The sequence below is a fragment of the Megachile rotundata genome, chromosome 4 (assembly GCF_050947335.1).
Source record: "Megachile rotundata isolate GNS110a chromosome 4, iyMegRotu1, whole genome shotgun sequence".
Lineage (NCBI taxonomy): Eukaryota > Metazoa > Arthropoda > Insecta > Hymenoptera > Megachilidae > Megachile > Megachile rotundata.
In genome coordinates, this window is record NC_134986.1 from 21,283,576 (window position 1) to 21,300,882 (window position 17,307).

The 17,307-nt window shown below is 43.6% G+C and overlaps 1 protein-coding gene across 1 annotated transcript in view; it reads left to right on the plus strand.

Moving 5' to 3' along the window:
* Positions 1-17,307, plus strand: part of LOC100880398 (uncharacterized) — a 52,836-nt gene continuing 35,529 nt past the window's right edge. The window contains exons 1-2 of the mRNA XM_012296946.2: positions 1-522; positions 3,510-3,945. Coding sequence (XP_012152336.1) covers positions 3,694-3,945 — 252 coding nt within the window. The 5' untranslated portion in view covers positions 1-522; positions 3,510-3,693. The remainder of the gene's footprint in view (positions 523-3,509; positions 3,946-17,307) is intronic.

Below are 17,307 nucleotides of genomic sequence, written 5' to 3' on the forward strand. Positions count from 1 at the left end.
CTGTCTGTCCTATATCTATAAGGACAGCAACCCTCGTCGAGGCCGGTCAGTTCTCACCCGTATTCGCTCGGGTTACGATCGATCTTCTCATCCGTGACCTTGTTTTCGCCTATTCTGTTGCGTCGCGCCGTGTCGTGCCGCGACGCGACGCGCCTCATGATTTTTACGTTCGCAGCGCGACGTCAAAAAGTTGATTCGAACGGTTCGTGATATTTTTTCCAGCGTGAAGTGTTATCGTTGACCGTGTTACCGGTCCTTTCCCTTCGCGTTTACGAGCAACAGTGTTTCGCTACGAGAGGCGGTGCGATTACGCTTCCCGAAGAGTATCTACGAGGATAAATGGTCCCGTTGATGTTTCGATCGTACCAACGATTTCGTAGACGCGCGACGACGTGAACCATACCGTGAACCATCGTTGGCCTACGTTCCATCGAGGGTGGTTCCGGTACCGATTACGCGACGTACCCTGCGACCGTGGACCATCCGGGTGCAGGGTCCAGCGAACGTCGTACATCAATAATCGTAAGTTCTAAAAAAGTTTCAATCGCTCGAAACTTTTCGCTCGTTTTAATCGTTGTAGAATATCGTGATTCGAATCGCTGTCAATTTTCCATTTCGTTCGGATCGTTTATTTCGATTATTCCGATGGCCGGAAGATCCTTGGGCACTTTGCAGCTTCCAGGTGTCCCCAAGAATATTTAATGTTCTCATTTTTTTTGTCGATTTGCTGTCGCGTTATGTTTTATCCGGCGAAATAGCCGATACTTAGAAATTCCTACTACAATTCGGTAAAAATTGAACGGCGTTACATAAGTACCTTGCTCTCGAATATCATTGTTCGATAACGTTATTTAAGCTCGCTGAATTACGATGGAAAATGATGTTTGAAATCCGGCAAGTTTAAACCCGGGAAGAGTACGTACTTCTCTGATGTTTCAACGAAAACAACGCTAAGGTTTGTTCGAAGAGAACGCTCGCGGCTAAGCGTCGAGCTCCGTAACAAGTTACAACGCGTAAACGCTAAAGGTGTTCCGTAGGAATCTCGAGAAACACGATGTAACTTTATTCGTCGAAGGGAACCGAGATTTTGCGGGACGTTATTTGCGCTCGAATCGTAAATTAACCGTTTCGGTATCGCGTTGAAGAATGCCCGGTATCCATCGGTAAACTGTAAACCTTTTATGAACCCCTGTAACTTGACGATAACATATCGAATCTCCGTCTCGGATTCTTTTGACAGTGAGATCATTATAGAGTAACATTAAAAACCAAAGAATCGACATTTTTGTATCCAGTTTCCTCGCTTACCTTCGCTAAATTCGTCGAAACGAATCGAAGCCGGAATCCCTTTGAATCGATTCGATTCGTTCGTTCGAACGATCGAAGGTCGCTTTGGTACCCGCGTGGACGTTAAGCGTTCGCAAACGCGAAACGTTTCGTACGAAACGCGCATCGAGCATAACGAGGGCTTTCCATTCGGATAACGTTGTTCGTATTCGAAATCGAACGCCAATGGTATCGTCGCGAATAATTTCGCGAGAGTAACGGCACTTGGCATCGCTCGAATACACTTTCGAGCCGCCCTCTTAACCGTTCGAGTACCGCGGCCGATTGCAGGAACACGCTCGAATAGTACCCAGCACCGCAATCGCGCTGTTTTTTCATGTTACGAGAATTATTCGCGATTCCGTCAATTATTCGACGCTTAACGTAGCTGGAAATTTGTTCGCTTTTTTACCGCCGAAAATGTCGGATATCTACGAGAGCTCGAGTAGGAAACGCGTAAAAAGCGTACAAATTTCGTCGATAAATCGAATGATTCGCGTGGAAAGTTAGTTTCTCTACCGTTTTTGTCTTTGAAAAAATTTGTAAAAATTTGTAAAAATTGTGGAATACTTATCGAAAGCAATTATACTATCGTTCGTTGCGTGAAACGTTCGGATTATTTTTTTAGCGAAAATAAACGATGGAAATACGCTATTTATTTCGTCGCGTTTATCGAAGATCACTCGACCGTACTTCAAAGCTGTGAATAATTATCGAAGCAGTTTGCGATTGTACGGTATCGAATCGGTGGGAAGCTCGCGAATAAATGGAGAATCGAGTAGCCGTCGTTAACGGTAACCCTTTCATCGGCCTTCCATTAAGAATCCACATTTCATTTCATCGGTCATCGGGGAAGCAATGAATCTCTAGAAGAAAAATGTTTCACGAAGAACGCTTGGATTAAGAATGGTATAAAGATAGATATAATTCTTGTAGAGAGCGCGAGAGAGTCGGAGAAAGGGGAAAGAGAATCTTGATGGAGAAGACCGCTTCTCTCGTGCTGTTGCGGTTCGTTGGCGTGGTTTGATCGAAAGGGTATTTCCTCGGCATACAAGAGAAAAGTTCTTCCAGGAAGATAAACTGTTCTTCCCCCTTAACGTTCTTCGCTGCGAAGTTGGTCGGGCAGGGAACTTTTCTGAAAGATTCACAAAAGATTTTTTTTTCCTTACCGCTCCGATGCTCGAATATAATTCGGGTGGGAACGGCGACGAAACTTTCTCGAAGAAAATTTAAGCGTGCGCGTACGAGATCTCGACAGCCATTTTCAAAGAATTATCCGAGAAATTAATTATCGTCGAGCCGCGTACTACTGCTACCTTTTTAAATGGAAAAATTAGTACAGTTTATCCTGATCACCTTTGTACATGTCGGATAGCTTGGTTGAAACAATTTTAGACTTGATTCGGCATATGGCATTTAATATTTCAATTTAATTTGAAAATATTATTGTAACGAGGCTTTGAAATTGTACGAGTAAAAGGCGAATTTACGAAAAGCAGAAAAGAAGGTCAAATCTGGCAGAAAATAATTAGTCGGAGCGAGACGTTGCCGCGTCTGAGTAAACCTTTTGTAATTCGAGCTTGGTTCGAAAGTGGGTCGAACTTTGGCGGGTCTAGAAATTAGGGGGTGTTCGAGTCTCTCCCCTTTCTCTGCTACCTCCGTTTCTCTCTCTCTCTCTCTCTTTCTGTATGCTGCATCGTTCCTGTCGGTGGATCGATCCTGGAATTATTAGGTAATTACCGCGGTGCGCTGGGAATAATTTCAGAATCGATTAAAGGGACGAAGCAAAGCGCGGGGGGTCTCTGGTACCAACTTTCTCGAACGGCATTAAGTACCGACTCGTTTAAGGTCGAATCGCTCGGCTAACCTCTACTTTACGTTCTTTCGTTTCCCTTATACCCTCGCGGTTGTTCTTTCGAGTCGCGCGTCCGTTAACGCGGGATCGACGACGACGGTAATCTCGATCGTAACGCGGAAACTTTGCACCCGAGTGTATCGGCGAGAAAGTTTAAAAAGTACAACCGGAGCACGAGCAATCTGAGAACCGATCGGAGTTAACTAGCTAACGAAACGATGAAAATCGACGTAGGAAATTGAATTGGAACCGGTAGTCGATGAAAACGTCGGAAAGAACAATAGAGGGGGAATTAGGAAGGAAACTGAGAGAGGGTGAAATTTTCCAGGGAATCGACGGTTCGCCGTTTCCACGAGGATGATTCTGTACGGAACGCCTTTACGAGCCTGCTACTCTTAATGTCTCCATCTTGAGCCGTGGTGCGCGCCACCGACGAGGATTCGATCTTGCGAGGTCAAAGCTACGGGCCACGGATCAACGAACGGGGTGGAGGTACGATAAAAATAAAGAAAATGGGGGTGCCGGATGTGGAACAGGCTAAGAGACGACTGCAGGATATACTGAGGAAAGCGCAGAAGCTCGAGATACCGCCGCAAGAAGTGATCTCGACGAGGACCGCCCAGAAACTTCTTGCCAGGACGAGGAACGTCCTGACATGGACGATCTGGATCACCGTTTTTGTCCTGCTGCTCAGCGGGGTCGTCTATACGCGTTGGCCAACGAGACAGGAAGTCGAGACCATTAGAACTGTCCTCAGGCGAACGGTGAGTCGATCGCACCATTCTATTAATATTCTCACCGCGAAATTTCAAAGATATTTCTGCTTATTTCGATCGTCCGTTTCACGAAACGTCTTTATTTTCACTCGTACTCTTCCCTTCGCGGACTTTTTAACCGTTCGAGGTACGGTTCGTATGTAAATACGTATCGAATTTCAAATATCGTGATAGTCGATTATCGTTACTTCTAATATTCCTGAATAAAGCCCATGAAACTTTTCGTAATCCCGTTGCAAAGTAAAAGGTGCAAGTATACGAAAAGAGTCGCTGTTGGTGGTCAGTGGCCGTGCTCTAAAAATCCATTGTTCAAAGGGTTAACGCGGTAAACGTATTCAGTCGCCGAAGCGGCTGGACGACAGTTTTAATCCCAAATAATGAACGTTGATAAAGTGCAGGTAAGCCGGTGTGTGCTCAAACGATTTGAAAAACATGGAACCAGAGGATTTTGTTTTTCTCTTGACACCTTGAACGCATGGGTATTTCATTATCCTGTGTCACGGGAGGTGAGTTCGAGGGTGGGGAAGGGTTTGTAATTCCGTAACGGAGTACGCTGCCTAATGGTGTAACGTCGAATAATCCTCGAACAACGCAACCCCATGTGTCAATGTCATTGACAGATGACGGTATCGATAGAGTTGTTACCGAAATGCGTGTTACCTCTCTGATAAGCCGCAACGCGATCATCGCCGAACCATTTCCAAAGCTTCCAGATTTGCTGCTGTGACACGTGTATCGTGTTAGGTATGTCCGAATATACGTATGTACATAGAGATCTCGAGGAAGATTTTCTCGATGGCAAAAGAAAGCTCTCATTTTCTGGTTAGGTCGCGTTATTAAAAATTGACGGATTACATTCGTTTATATTCGAGCGATGCGACGCGACGTATGGATTTTACGCGAGAATGCATCGTATGCTTTTGCAATTTCCCGTTTCCCTTTCTTTCAGCCGAACGCGCGAACCCGACGTCGCACCTTGGTCTCGATTAATTAAAATGATTGCACGATAAGGTGAGGTAAGGGTAAAGGTGAAGGTAAAATCAAAGGCAAAGGCAAAGGCAGAGGCAAAGGCAAAGGCATAGTGGTTTACTTGGATGTTTCGCGATCGTTTCGATTATAGTTTGACCAGTTTTCGCGGAATCCCTTTAATCTGAAAATTATTGCCGCTTCAACCGACACCTCGGTCGGATTTCCATAGGAAATTAATATACGTATATCGCAATATCGAGTGACGGCAACTTGAAAGTTTACGCCGTAGCCGTGGAAGTCGGCTGAAAAGACAGAGTGGAATATTTACGAGGCAATTAGCGAGAGAACGGTGCGCGAGTTAAACCCCGTGGAATATCTTCGTCGAGCAACGATTGCTGCCTACGCGAAATTACATCGATTCGCTTCGCCTTGTCGCACCGTACCGTGCCGCATTCCTAGCCGACCAACTTTCGTCGCTTCGAATATTCCGCTACGTTCAAACGCAGCTAATATTTCGAACTACATAGTACTAGAACGTTCCCTTCCAAAAAGGAAACAAAAATTTCCGATTAATTTATACTTTTTCTCTATAACGACCAAGCAGAATGATAATATCGCGACAAATTGCTTTCCCAAACTTTTTGCTAGAAAGTTTTCTCATATCCGCTACGCTTTCTTCGGACAGTGTTTGACCACTCCTCAAACTTGCGACTCGACAGATCAAAATATTTCGTCCGCTTAATAAGCTTACGAAGTTTCCGCGAAATTCGAACAAGACACATTTTTTTATCGGTTTCGCGTGTCTTCGGTCCCTTTGCTTCGACGAGAAGAAACTTTTGAACGTCGAAGGAATGGAGAGGCTAAGGATATTTCGCATTCAACCGCGCTGCAAATTTACATCGAACGAATATTATTCGTAAATTCGACGACCGGAAGCTGCGACTTACTTCCAAAGTAGCTAACGAACCGGCTTCCTACTTAGGGATATTGCGGCTGGTTGTATGGTAATTCCGTTAACTCGCTTAATTAGAATTCTGTTCGTTAATCAACTCGAAATTTCTTTCGAAAGGTTATTCAGCTTCCCTTCAGCGTTACACCTTTATTTCAGCGAACCTTTGAAACGCTAATTTATCGCGGTGTCATTTATCAGCTCTTGTTCGCGTTATTCGCTTCTTGAATTATTAAGTATTCCTATACATTATTCCTATACATCGATGCGTTGGAACCGTACAGCTTGTACGAACGTCAGCGGTTTTGAATAGAAGTTTATTAATCCGTTGTTCGCGAATCGTGATTCGCAGTTTTTATAATACGTTTTGTTTACGAAAGCCAGTACATGCAACGCGAAAACGCATTGTTAACTGGCACATTGTCACTGCTTATAAAAAACGAACGAAAAAGTTTTTTATCATTTTTTAGGCTGGAACTTTGCGACTGAAAATTGATACTCGCTACATCCCGTAATTCGAACGCTTAATTGTTAACAGAAATTTTAGTCGCGAACATATTTGGTCCGAATTAAGGCCGATTTAAACTTATACCCCGATAACGCTACAATGTGAAATTTGTCTTCGATGTGATTTTTCTATCGATTTCTAGGAATCATGATCAAAAACGTTTGTTTGAAAATGGAGAGAACGGTACGTCGAAAGCGACATTCCCCGAGGATGATATCTCGAAAAAGAATGTATGTTTTCAGTCGGGGGAGCAATAACGTTACACGGCGTTCTAGTTTCCTCGAAGAGTAATCTTCCTGTCTTGGAATTCCTTCCGCCCGTCCTACCGATACACCATCCTGTATTTCTTAAATCCAATCTCTATTTTTATTTCTTTTCTATCCGATCATACGTCCCTTGTCACATTTGTCTTATTTCTTGTCCTAGTTATACGAGAAGGTCTATATTTTAATACACCGACTACCGTGTTGCCGCTTCAGCAGCATGGAATGGAAATAACAAAATTTATAAAATAAATCCTGCGTGGCTTACCGTCGGCTAATAGTATAATCGAAGTCGAGTCGGAAAGTTTAACTGGAACTTGTCGCGGTAAAATCGCCGTTGGATTTCTGAAAGCATAGTTTCAAAAGAATCTTCCTTTCCTTTTCGTTTTCTTCTTCTGAAAAGATAAAGGGCGCCGGTGAACCGGAACTTTGAAAGATCTCTCCGGTTCTTTCAGGTTGCGGAGATAGATCGCGCGAAGAATAAAGGATTTCATAGAATTTTATTACACGGTTCGCTTTTTTCTTTTTACTCGCCAGCCGTGTTCGTTCATTCTCTAAATGGAAGGAAACGCGTGTATGTACATACTTTCGATATTGCTTCTATGTAGAACACAGCACGATCGTTCGATTCGACTTTACGTTCACGCAAAAGTTGATAGAATTTTGTTGAAAACCGTGGAAAGCTTCTCTATATCGAACGACAAGCAATTTGGAAATTTACACGAACAATCGAGTTTCCTCCAATGTTCTTCCGTTCAACGCGACTAAGTGCTTTGGAAAATTAATAATAAAACGTACATCTTCGTGAAATCTGTTCTTCGTAACGTTTACAGAATTTCAGATATTTTGGTAACACTTAAGAAATCGAAATAGCGAAGCGTTGCGTCTCTATCAATCTTGATCGTAAATTCATCGTTCGACGTCTATCATTCATAACTAGTCAGTTTAGAAGCATCTATCCGTTCATTCGAAGTCATCGTTTAAATCGCCTTTCCATGTCGCTCATAGTTCATCGCTTAACTTAACGCTTTAATTGTTATGCCGCTTGCCGGTGATCGGCGCTAAACCAGTTAATTATTGAGTCATATCCGTGCATCGGTACAAGTAAATTATTAAATATCTTGTGAAGGTAATTTAGTATTCGTATTAATTTAAATATTTAGAAGAAAATCGAAAGAAACGATACGAAGTATCGAGTTAAAAGATACGGTTGTTTGTAAAAAAATGGTGAAAGTAATTGGCCGACGAAAACGTATGTGCAAACGTGTCGAGAAGATTCGGGTGGATTATACGAGAACCGCGTTATTTTTCGGCGTTAGTAATCTTTCGCGTATCTCCAATTGTTTTGTCTTTTATTCGGACTGAAACTAGCCCGTGACGAGTAAAACGCGAATCGAGTTGTCGAGTAACTCGAAGCCGGTTTGGAGAGGCTGCTGACTCTCGAAGTGCTCAATTCCCATGGAAATGGCAGCGAAACAGCAGCATCTCTCCTCTCTTTTTCTTTTTTCCGTGTTGTTCGGAGTTTCGTTGTTCCCTCTTTTTTTTTTATTTTCGTCGAAACGGCGCGACGAATGCGATCGAATGGAACCACATCCACTCAACCTGTCCCGTTTCCGTTCCCGTTGTTTCTTTCGTTCGCTCGGCGAGTTTTCATTTGCTCGATTACCATGTGTTGTTTCGTCCATGGAAAAAGCGCGGGCTGTTTGCGAGCGAGGCCAGGACGATGTTTTAGATAGGAAACAGAACGTTTCGCGTGTTTTTTAGCGGTCGAACGGTCATGCTCGAATACGACACGGCCCGTTAAATCGGCTATTTAGTCCGTTACGAGTAATTTCGATCGATCGAAAGTGAAATTCCTTTTGCAGGAAAACATCCTATAATCCGCTCGAATCGAACCATGTTCGATTTCTATAATATTACCTCTCCGAGAAACGCGACAACGTTACCACGTATTCGTACTAAGAACAGGTAGTCAGGAAGCGATCGATTTCCTATTCGAAAGAAAACGAATTAATATCGAAAAATCAAGTTTCGAACAGTAACTTCCAGTTGAAAGGAAAAAAAATGGGTAGCTGTTTTTAACGTCTCTTTTTGAATATGAAAAGAGACTGGAAAGGTCTTTGATGACAACGAAGCTGTTACAGTTAGCAAAGTCTGGAAGCGCTTCGAAAGAATTTTAATATCGATGCAAAGTATTCATCTAGATTCGTGAGCGCGAGCGCGCGCGTGAGCAGCCGCGGGCGACAGTTAAATTAAAAAATACTGGAAGGTGGTAAACAGTTAAAAAAAGAAGAAGAAGAAGGTTCAGCGTATTATAGAGGACGCGACTAATCCTGTCACAGGTTAGAGATTAAACGTTGAATATTTTTGCAGCTGACCGTATCTCGGTTATGAGCTTGCGTTTCCTATTCGTTTCAAAATATACGAGTTGCGAATGAACAAGACTTTCGTGTACGAGGTTTATTTACACGATTTTCTCTCTTTTCTCTAAATCCTTGGTTCTCTAAAGCTTGATAATTCGATACGATACGTAGGTGTCGATGTTTTTCTTCTTCAGTCGACTGAACGTATTCAATTCAGGTTGCTACGTCTGATTATTCGTTTGGCTGTTTCACTTAACGTAGGACGGTTAGAGCCATCACAAGCCAAAGTCCAACAAATTTTATGTTATCGCCAAGTATTAAAGTTTCACAAGCAGTTCGAATTTAATGTACGATATCTTTTCGTTATATAATTTTTAATTTCGTAAACGTGGGATAATACGATGGACGTTATCTCGGTAGCTAGCAGTTTGTCCCAGCTGATAAAATTATACGCGCACAGTAACGTATTAATTTTTTTCGTTAAATTGTTTGTCTATTGGCAAAATGAAGGAAAAATAACGGAACGTTAACTTTCTGTGTTAATGTCGACGTATGGGAAATCACGGATGAAACAATCGCGATTCCATTGTCTACGGTCACGAACGAGATATCCGTGATTGCATACAGTTAACTCGTAAATTTCTTGTTGAACTGGTTCGCCAGCAAAGAAAATCCTTATCCGAAGGAAATTCTGTTTTCGTTTCATCAAAAAGAAGACGACGAAAAAGTTTGCTTTTGCTTTGGTCGTTTATTTAAACAAATCGTTTTATCGCTCGTAAACGATACAGTAAACATTGACAATTTCAACGCGATATTTCCTTTTTATTTATTACATCCCGGTTTTTCTTCATAAAAACTATTTCATTGTTGATTTTCCTTTCTTCCGTTCGCGGATCGCGAACAAAGAGAAAACACTATTTTGTTGAAAAATCCCGCGTCGTTCAAAAATACAGGCGGCTTAGTTTTTTACGCGATTCGCAGCCCCTTTCTACCAAAGAATCGCTGGTCACGTGAACAATTGCGACGAACGCGTGGAATTATTTCACGGGTTTTGCGCGAAACTAGTTTTTCACTGCGCTTCGTTAATTCTCGGATTTCACAAAGCTGTTTCGAACCAACGCGTAAACACACGAAGTACGATTATATTTTCAACCTTTTTATTTTCCAAGTTTATTCCTCGAATGAGAAGGGATTGAAAGAAAACCGAATTATTTACGATTCGAGTGTTTACTCGAATTTTAGACGGGTTTTTACGAACGCACGACTATACCTAATTGCATTATACATATATGAGTGCATCAAGCTTCTGCGAATAAAATGTTAGACCGGTATCGTGGACAATTTTATACGTTGTTGCGATATGGCGTGTCATATTAGTATCGCGATCACGAACATATTTTCAATTCCGTCTTGGCGTCTCGTTTATACGAAATTTCGGTAGAACTGCAGTTCGACCCGGATCGGTTAATTTTCTCATTAGGAGGTTCTCTTTGCATTCAAATAAGACACCGCGATGGTCGCGTCCGAATAGAAAAGGTAGCAACCTGTTTCACGGAAATGTATGCACGGGGGCGTGAATAATTGCTCGTTTCGTGGACCGGAACTCGCGTGATAACTTGCAAGTTTTTAAGTTACAGTGGAAATTTAGAAAATAAGTAATTAAAATTCGTAAAGTTCGTAATTAAAATTTTAGATGTTTTGATAAATAGTTATCTGACAAACCGATATAATTTGCGATATTAAATTGGTACGTTTACATTCGTAATTTCATCGTTGTCGAAAACGAGCTTCTTACAAGATGTTATTGTTAGAAACGTCAAAGGGACATTTCGTGGAAAGCCTGGACGCATCCTCGGGAGAATAATGAGCGGGGTAAGAAGGTAAATTAGCGGGAGCAACAAACAATTATGCTTTCGTAAAGCTGTTCCACGGATTCGAGCAGGTTTGCGGTGGCAGAAATAGGACGAGTCGACGGAATTTAGCTGATTAAGGGGGAACGGACGCCTAGAGATTTTAATTAGGATAACCGGGCGGTGCTGCTACATTCTGAATTTTGCGTTAACGCTTTGGCGATTAATATAATGAATCTTTGACTCCCGTAATTTGAAATTCTCTTTTCTATCCGTGCGGAATAAAAAGCGGTCGAAGCGGCGCGACGCGACGCGTTATCAACGTTGTAGCTAGACAGGGGTCAGGATGGGCCGAAACGTGACCTGTCTCCTAAAAATACGATTTTCCTCCTCCGTCCTTCTTACAAATTAACGAAACGAATAAAGAAGCGATTATCGGTTCGTGAGATCTTACTCCGACAGACATAAATTATACAACGCGCGAAATGTTCCCGTTACGCGAAATTAAAAGGTAAAGAAGCTCGGAGAAAAATTGCTGTTACGCCGTCACTCGTCACGACGCTTCAACTGCCAAACAATCTAACGCGGTAAAACGACCGCAGGGGTGACGAACCCTTGAATTTCTACCAGGCAACGCTGACACGAGTCCGTGTTTCCGCAAAAATCGACAGATTGGATCATCGGTCGTTGAAACGTTCGTTGTTTGCCAAGCCAACTCGTTCCGTTCGTTTGTTTTCGGTTTGCGGTGAAACATTCGGATAACCCTGGTTACCACGTCATCATTCCGAGCTGTTTGCTCGGCAGATTTGCCCTCGCGAGCAGCTCTACCAAACCAAAGCGGTGTTGTTCGTCGCGATGAAAAGGGAATCTTTTATCAAACGCGACTGCGAAAATCGCATCGCCTTGATCGCCGATAATCGCGGAGGTGGCAACCGTGGATATAAAAATTCGAAGATATACTCCGACGGATGCGAGGTTATTGGTCGAAAACTTTCAGACCCAATGATCAGCGAAATTTAGGGGCGAAGCGAGGTCGAAGAAATTCGAGTATTAAACTCGTTTAATAACGACGGAACGATTTCGAAAAGCGAATATAATTTATTTTGTCAAAAGGAGCGCGTAGGTTTCTCCAGTCGATTAACGTTCGCCCTTTTTTTTGCCCGGCAAACGTTTCCTGCTCACCCTTCCTTTCGCACCAGTCTCGCTCACCGTAAAATTTCCCGTGCAAAATCCGATCCTCCGGTGAAACGGCTCGAAAAGTCTGGTCGTATTGGTCGAACGGTCTCGTAACGGCGCTTCTACGGGTGCAACTGACGTACACTATTGGCCCACTACCGAAGTTAACTGCCATTAATTATCAGAGATACTGCATACGATCGTGCATATACTCTTCCCTCTATACTTCTTCCTCCACTTCGCGATATGTTCGCCGTTAATTAATTGCCTGTTCCTATCGAATATTTTACGGGCTATGTTTCTCGTGTTTAATCGAGCTTTTAATTTCGAAAATGATTATCGCGGTTGACACAGTGTCAATTGCGAATTACCATGCGTCGTATCACCACGCGTTGCATGATTCCGCGTTTAAATAAAGAACCGATCGTGAACCTGATTTTCTGCTCTATGCGGCACTCAGATTTTCGATCGATCGTAGTCGTTTCTTCCATCTATGAACAATTTATACGCCTTGTTCGAAGCATGTCATCGAAAGGAATAAAGGAACGCAAACAGCGGTTAATTACCGGAGGACGTGTACGAAATTGTCCGATATCGACACACGCGACTGCGTGCGAATATAACGCGACGTTATAGGTCGTGGTGGTGCACAGTTTCGACACGCATACCTACCGCCATCTCGTCGCTTGCCTCGTCGTTTTCTTCGTCGCTCTTTCTCTCGGTATTTGCCCGTTCCACCTTAATTGTTCCAAGATTCGTATTCGCCTTAATTGTACCGGGATTCTTGTACGGTGAGCAACTACGAAAGGAATCCGCGATAAAGACGACAGAATGATAATCAGATGCACGCCAGTGTCGGTGACAGTCACCCAATCTCGATTCGCATCGAGAATTCCGCGTCCACGACGCTATTTCGGAACGAAGTGTCAAAGTTTCGCGTCGTTTGCTTCTCCCGCTCGAATAGCGATCGTTCTACTAATTGAAACATTCTCCTAGTCCGAATCGCGTCGAGATAAAGAAAACTCGTACGTGCCGGAAATGTTGTTCGCGTATCGGTAGGAAAAATCGTGCAACGATTAAACCGTGGCGTGGAAGGGATAATCGATGAAAAAACTAGGGAGAGCGAAATCGTCGATTCCGGAGTGTTTGTTTCGACGCGTTAACGAAGTACATCGAAGTTAAACTCGTCATCGAGTCGAGATAATTGGACGATATATAATAGAATATTCTGGGGTTGCATACAGCAGTCGTTAGCTCGCAGGCTCGGGCATTATTTCAAATACTAATTAGTAGGGCGAGCGCGAGAGGGAACGGTGGCGCGATCAACAGGCGAGGTGGCAGAGGCAGCTTCGTAACGAAGCAGACCTCAATTATGCATGTAAATTTCACACGCGCGCGCCTCCCTCGTATACGCGTTTCACTCTTCTAATTCGAGTCCGTGCCTTTTGGCCGTGCCCGTGGACCGACCCCGTCGCGGGATCCTGCTTTTTTATCGTCACCCTCGCCGTGCTTCAAAGACACCGTGAAACCGCGCGATTTCTTCAATTATTCCGAGCCGCTTCGAGAGAAGAGGGCTCGCGCAGCGAAACGCTAGTTCCCTCGGGTAAATGTCTCGACGCGACGCTCGGAATTTCCTAGCTCTCGTTTACGTTTTCTCTACAAGGTTTGTCTAGAAACAAAGTCAAGCTCCGAACGGAATCGAATATTTTCTAACGAGTTTAAACTCGAACGTTCGCCGAAGAACGCTTCGTCGCTTAAATCGGGTTAGACAGATTTTGAAAAGTTACGTTGCGCAACGAAATAAACCAACTACAACCTTCGGCTTCTTTTTATTCGTCAAACTAACAATTCAACGATTTCATATATTTTGCGAGTACCATTTCAACCCTTTGACGAAAATAGCTTCGATGTCGGTGGACGTCGCGACATTTATCTCTTTGAACGTGGAATTTATCAGGTAGTTACGCTTCCTTTGAGAGTTGAAACGATATTCGATGCGATTTACCGAGGTTACAGGGAATAGGGTTCACGAAAATACGGTAAAACGGACAAACTCGACGAATATACTTTAGCAATTCCGCGACGAAAACGTTCGCTCGTCCATCTGCGAAGCGTGTATCCCGGGAGACAAGGGAAGGCATGAAAAATGAAGTGGGATGGCATTTACGGATGTTCCGCGATTTATGGTCGCGTCGTACGCTCGCGTATATCGTACGGCCACCGCAGGGACAGAACTAACGCGTTGCTTTTCTCTTTTCCCCTTTTTTCCGTCGTATCTTCTTTCGAATAATCGAGCGCAAGAGTATTCGATGATGGACCGATTTTTTATACTTTTCCTGTCACGAGTACTTTTTTTTAAACGTATAATCACCAGGGTATTTTTATTGGTCTCTATCGAGACCGCTAGCCCCTTGAACTCGTATTTTCGTTCTTTCTTCGCGAAGCTACGAGATGACATAGTTTCGTGCGCCCACGAGAACAAATTACGCTGTCACGATAAAAAGCGTACTTTAATGTCGCGATAAGACGAAACGTACGAGTTAATTAACTTCGCCGTTAATTAACTCGGTAATCGAATCGAGCATTTACGGCTGTTCCAATTAATTAAGAGGGAAACGTTAGTTAAAAATATATTACCTAGTTATTTTGATCGTTTCCGAATGTCTTGGTCTACATATAAGCTTTTCCAGGAGATACGTAAAACGCTAGATGGAAACGCGCATGACGAACGAGGAGTTAGTCCTTTATGGGTCGCTGAGGGATTTATACGGAAACCAGAGATAGACGCGTCCGGCAGTCGTTTTCTGCATTCGAGTTACGTTCGCGTTTACGTTTCTAGAGCTTTGTTTAGGCCGATTAACGGTTCATTTTCTAAGCTACACCACGTACGGTTCAATTTTAAACGTTTCGGAAACATCGTGATCAAAGAGCGAAGCGTCGACGCTGGCGATAAACCGATTGGTAAATAATTTATTGCCGGGCATTTGCCAGCGCGATAGATTGACTTTTTCACTTTTCGCGAAAGGCGATCTTATCCGTGTGTTCATCGGGGGCTGCGCGTCGCAAATGGGCCATGCAAACGAACTGGCCACGAGGGTGCAACGGATTCGATGAATTCACTGTCGGCAACAAATAATCTACGATGCCACCCCTGGCATCGGTAATGGTGACTGGTGGACAAGGCTGACCGATAAGGCCGCGTGCACCGTTGTTGTTGTTGTTGAGCCCGTTCTCTGCAATGCAGCACGTTGAAATACGTCGCCTGACATAGATATCCATCGTTTCCCTTTCCGTTCCGATTTTAATCCCGATGTACTCGTTTAATGATCCATTTTACGCGCGTCCACCACTCCGAATGCCATCGTAAGCTATACACTGTTCCGGGATCGCGATCGTCCGTTTTCGGTTCCTTTTGTGGCCGATATTTATGACATTCGAATGAAATTCGGGAGGAAAATTTCCGAAATTATTCCTCGAGAGCGAGTTCAGACCCATTACCCTTTAGTTTTCGCGTAATACCGTTGATGAGAACCGTGAAGAGATGAAATACCGGGAATCCGATACGCGTTATAACTTTGTTTGAAATTTCGTAATTCAAAGGAAGCTGTATTCCGTATAATACGTTGTAACATTAAGAGCATTCTGTTAGAAATTAAACGCGAGATTTGCGCGCTAACTAGAATGAAATGCGGACCGATAGAAAGATAACGATCCGTTCTCTCTATTTGAATGTTTGGATAAAATATGATGGAGAGGGTCGCGCGAAGTCGACGCAATCTGTAGGCCAGCAATGCGTAGCGTACACGCGGTAAATACGTTGCCGGTAGGACGCATATGCCTGTATACGCGTACATATACATATATGATAAACAACTGGAAACGCGTGACGCAGGCGAAATCCAAAATTCATTTAACCCGTAAAGCGCGCCGGTGTGTCGATACGCGAGGCGTGGAGTTTCTCTCGCGTGCATCGCTGCACATTTATGCGACCCATGCGACGAGACAAACCTCGTTCCCTTCCCTCGACTACCTGTCTACCTACCGTTCCTGTTCCCTTTCCCGTTCTCGTTCCCGTTCTAGTTCCCATTCTCGTTCCCGTTCCGGTTTCTCTTCTCCTTCCCCTGCCTCTGACCCTACCCGTTCTCGTTCGCATTCGTTGGATGCCATCACGATATATGGATGCATACTGACGTTGATTCGATTTCGCCCTGCTAAACGAGCAAATCGTTTCAGACCGTGTTTCCCTGTACCGACATTTATAGAGGATAACGCGCAAGGATTCCACTTTTTTTTTACGGGACTGTTTTATTATTAAACATCGACGTTCATCTAGGTGAACCGTCAGATACTGATTCATTACGTTATGACTCGGCTGATCCTCTACGAACTCCCGAATCTTCGATCGCGTTTATTTTTCTTTCTTCGATCCTTCGCTTCTTACTCTTTGTCCCTGTTTTTCTTCCCACCATCCTTTTTCCCAGAAAGCCCTTGTAAGATTCTATTCGACCATTTATCACGAGCTATCATGGGTTTTTGCCTAACAGTCATTTCTGACGTAGTATTCTATTTATTCGTCGAACTCTGTTTCTTCGGTTCGATTCGATACGAACTTCCGTGAAAACAACGACGCGTTACCGTTTAAATCCCGGTTCTTTATGATCCGATGAAGTGGACAACGCTTTGTCGTAATCGCGTTGAAAACGAGTGGAAAGTACGAGGAGCGAACGGTAGCGCGTTAAAGAGAAGCAAAGTGGTTAGTGTCACGCAACGTTCAGAGCGTTCGAATGTCGCTATTTCTGCCTACGATGATCGTTAAATAGAAAAGAAAATTATTTTCTCCGTAAAGTCTGCACCAGCCTTCGTTTTGGATTTGACGCGGCAGATTAATTTTCCAGGGAAGTAGCTAATTTTTCCGTGAAACTTTACTCGCGATTCTTGCCGTTTCAGCATGATTCGCAATCAATTACCTTGAAACGGGGTGAAAGCTTTATTAATGATGTCGAAACATCGATATCGAAAGTGTCGAGAGTTTCTATTGTAGCGTCGAAAGAACACGAGTCGGTCGATAAATTAATTTCCTATCGATAGGAGCCGATTGTTCGTAGCACCCTGTATAATTGGAAAGTGCAATCGCGGTCGATGAACTGGTGATTACTGAACGCAGATTAGATATTTCGAGGATTATGGCAGCCACGGAGCCTATACGCGTACAAATTGTAGACCGTCGTGCAAATCGTCGCGCGATTCGTAGGCAATTTAACCGGCACGAAAT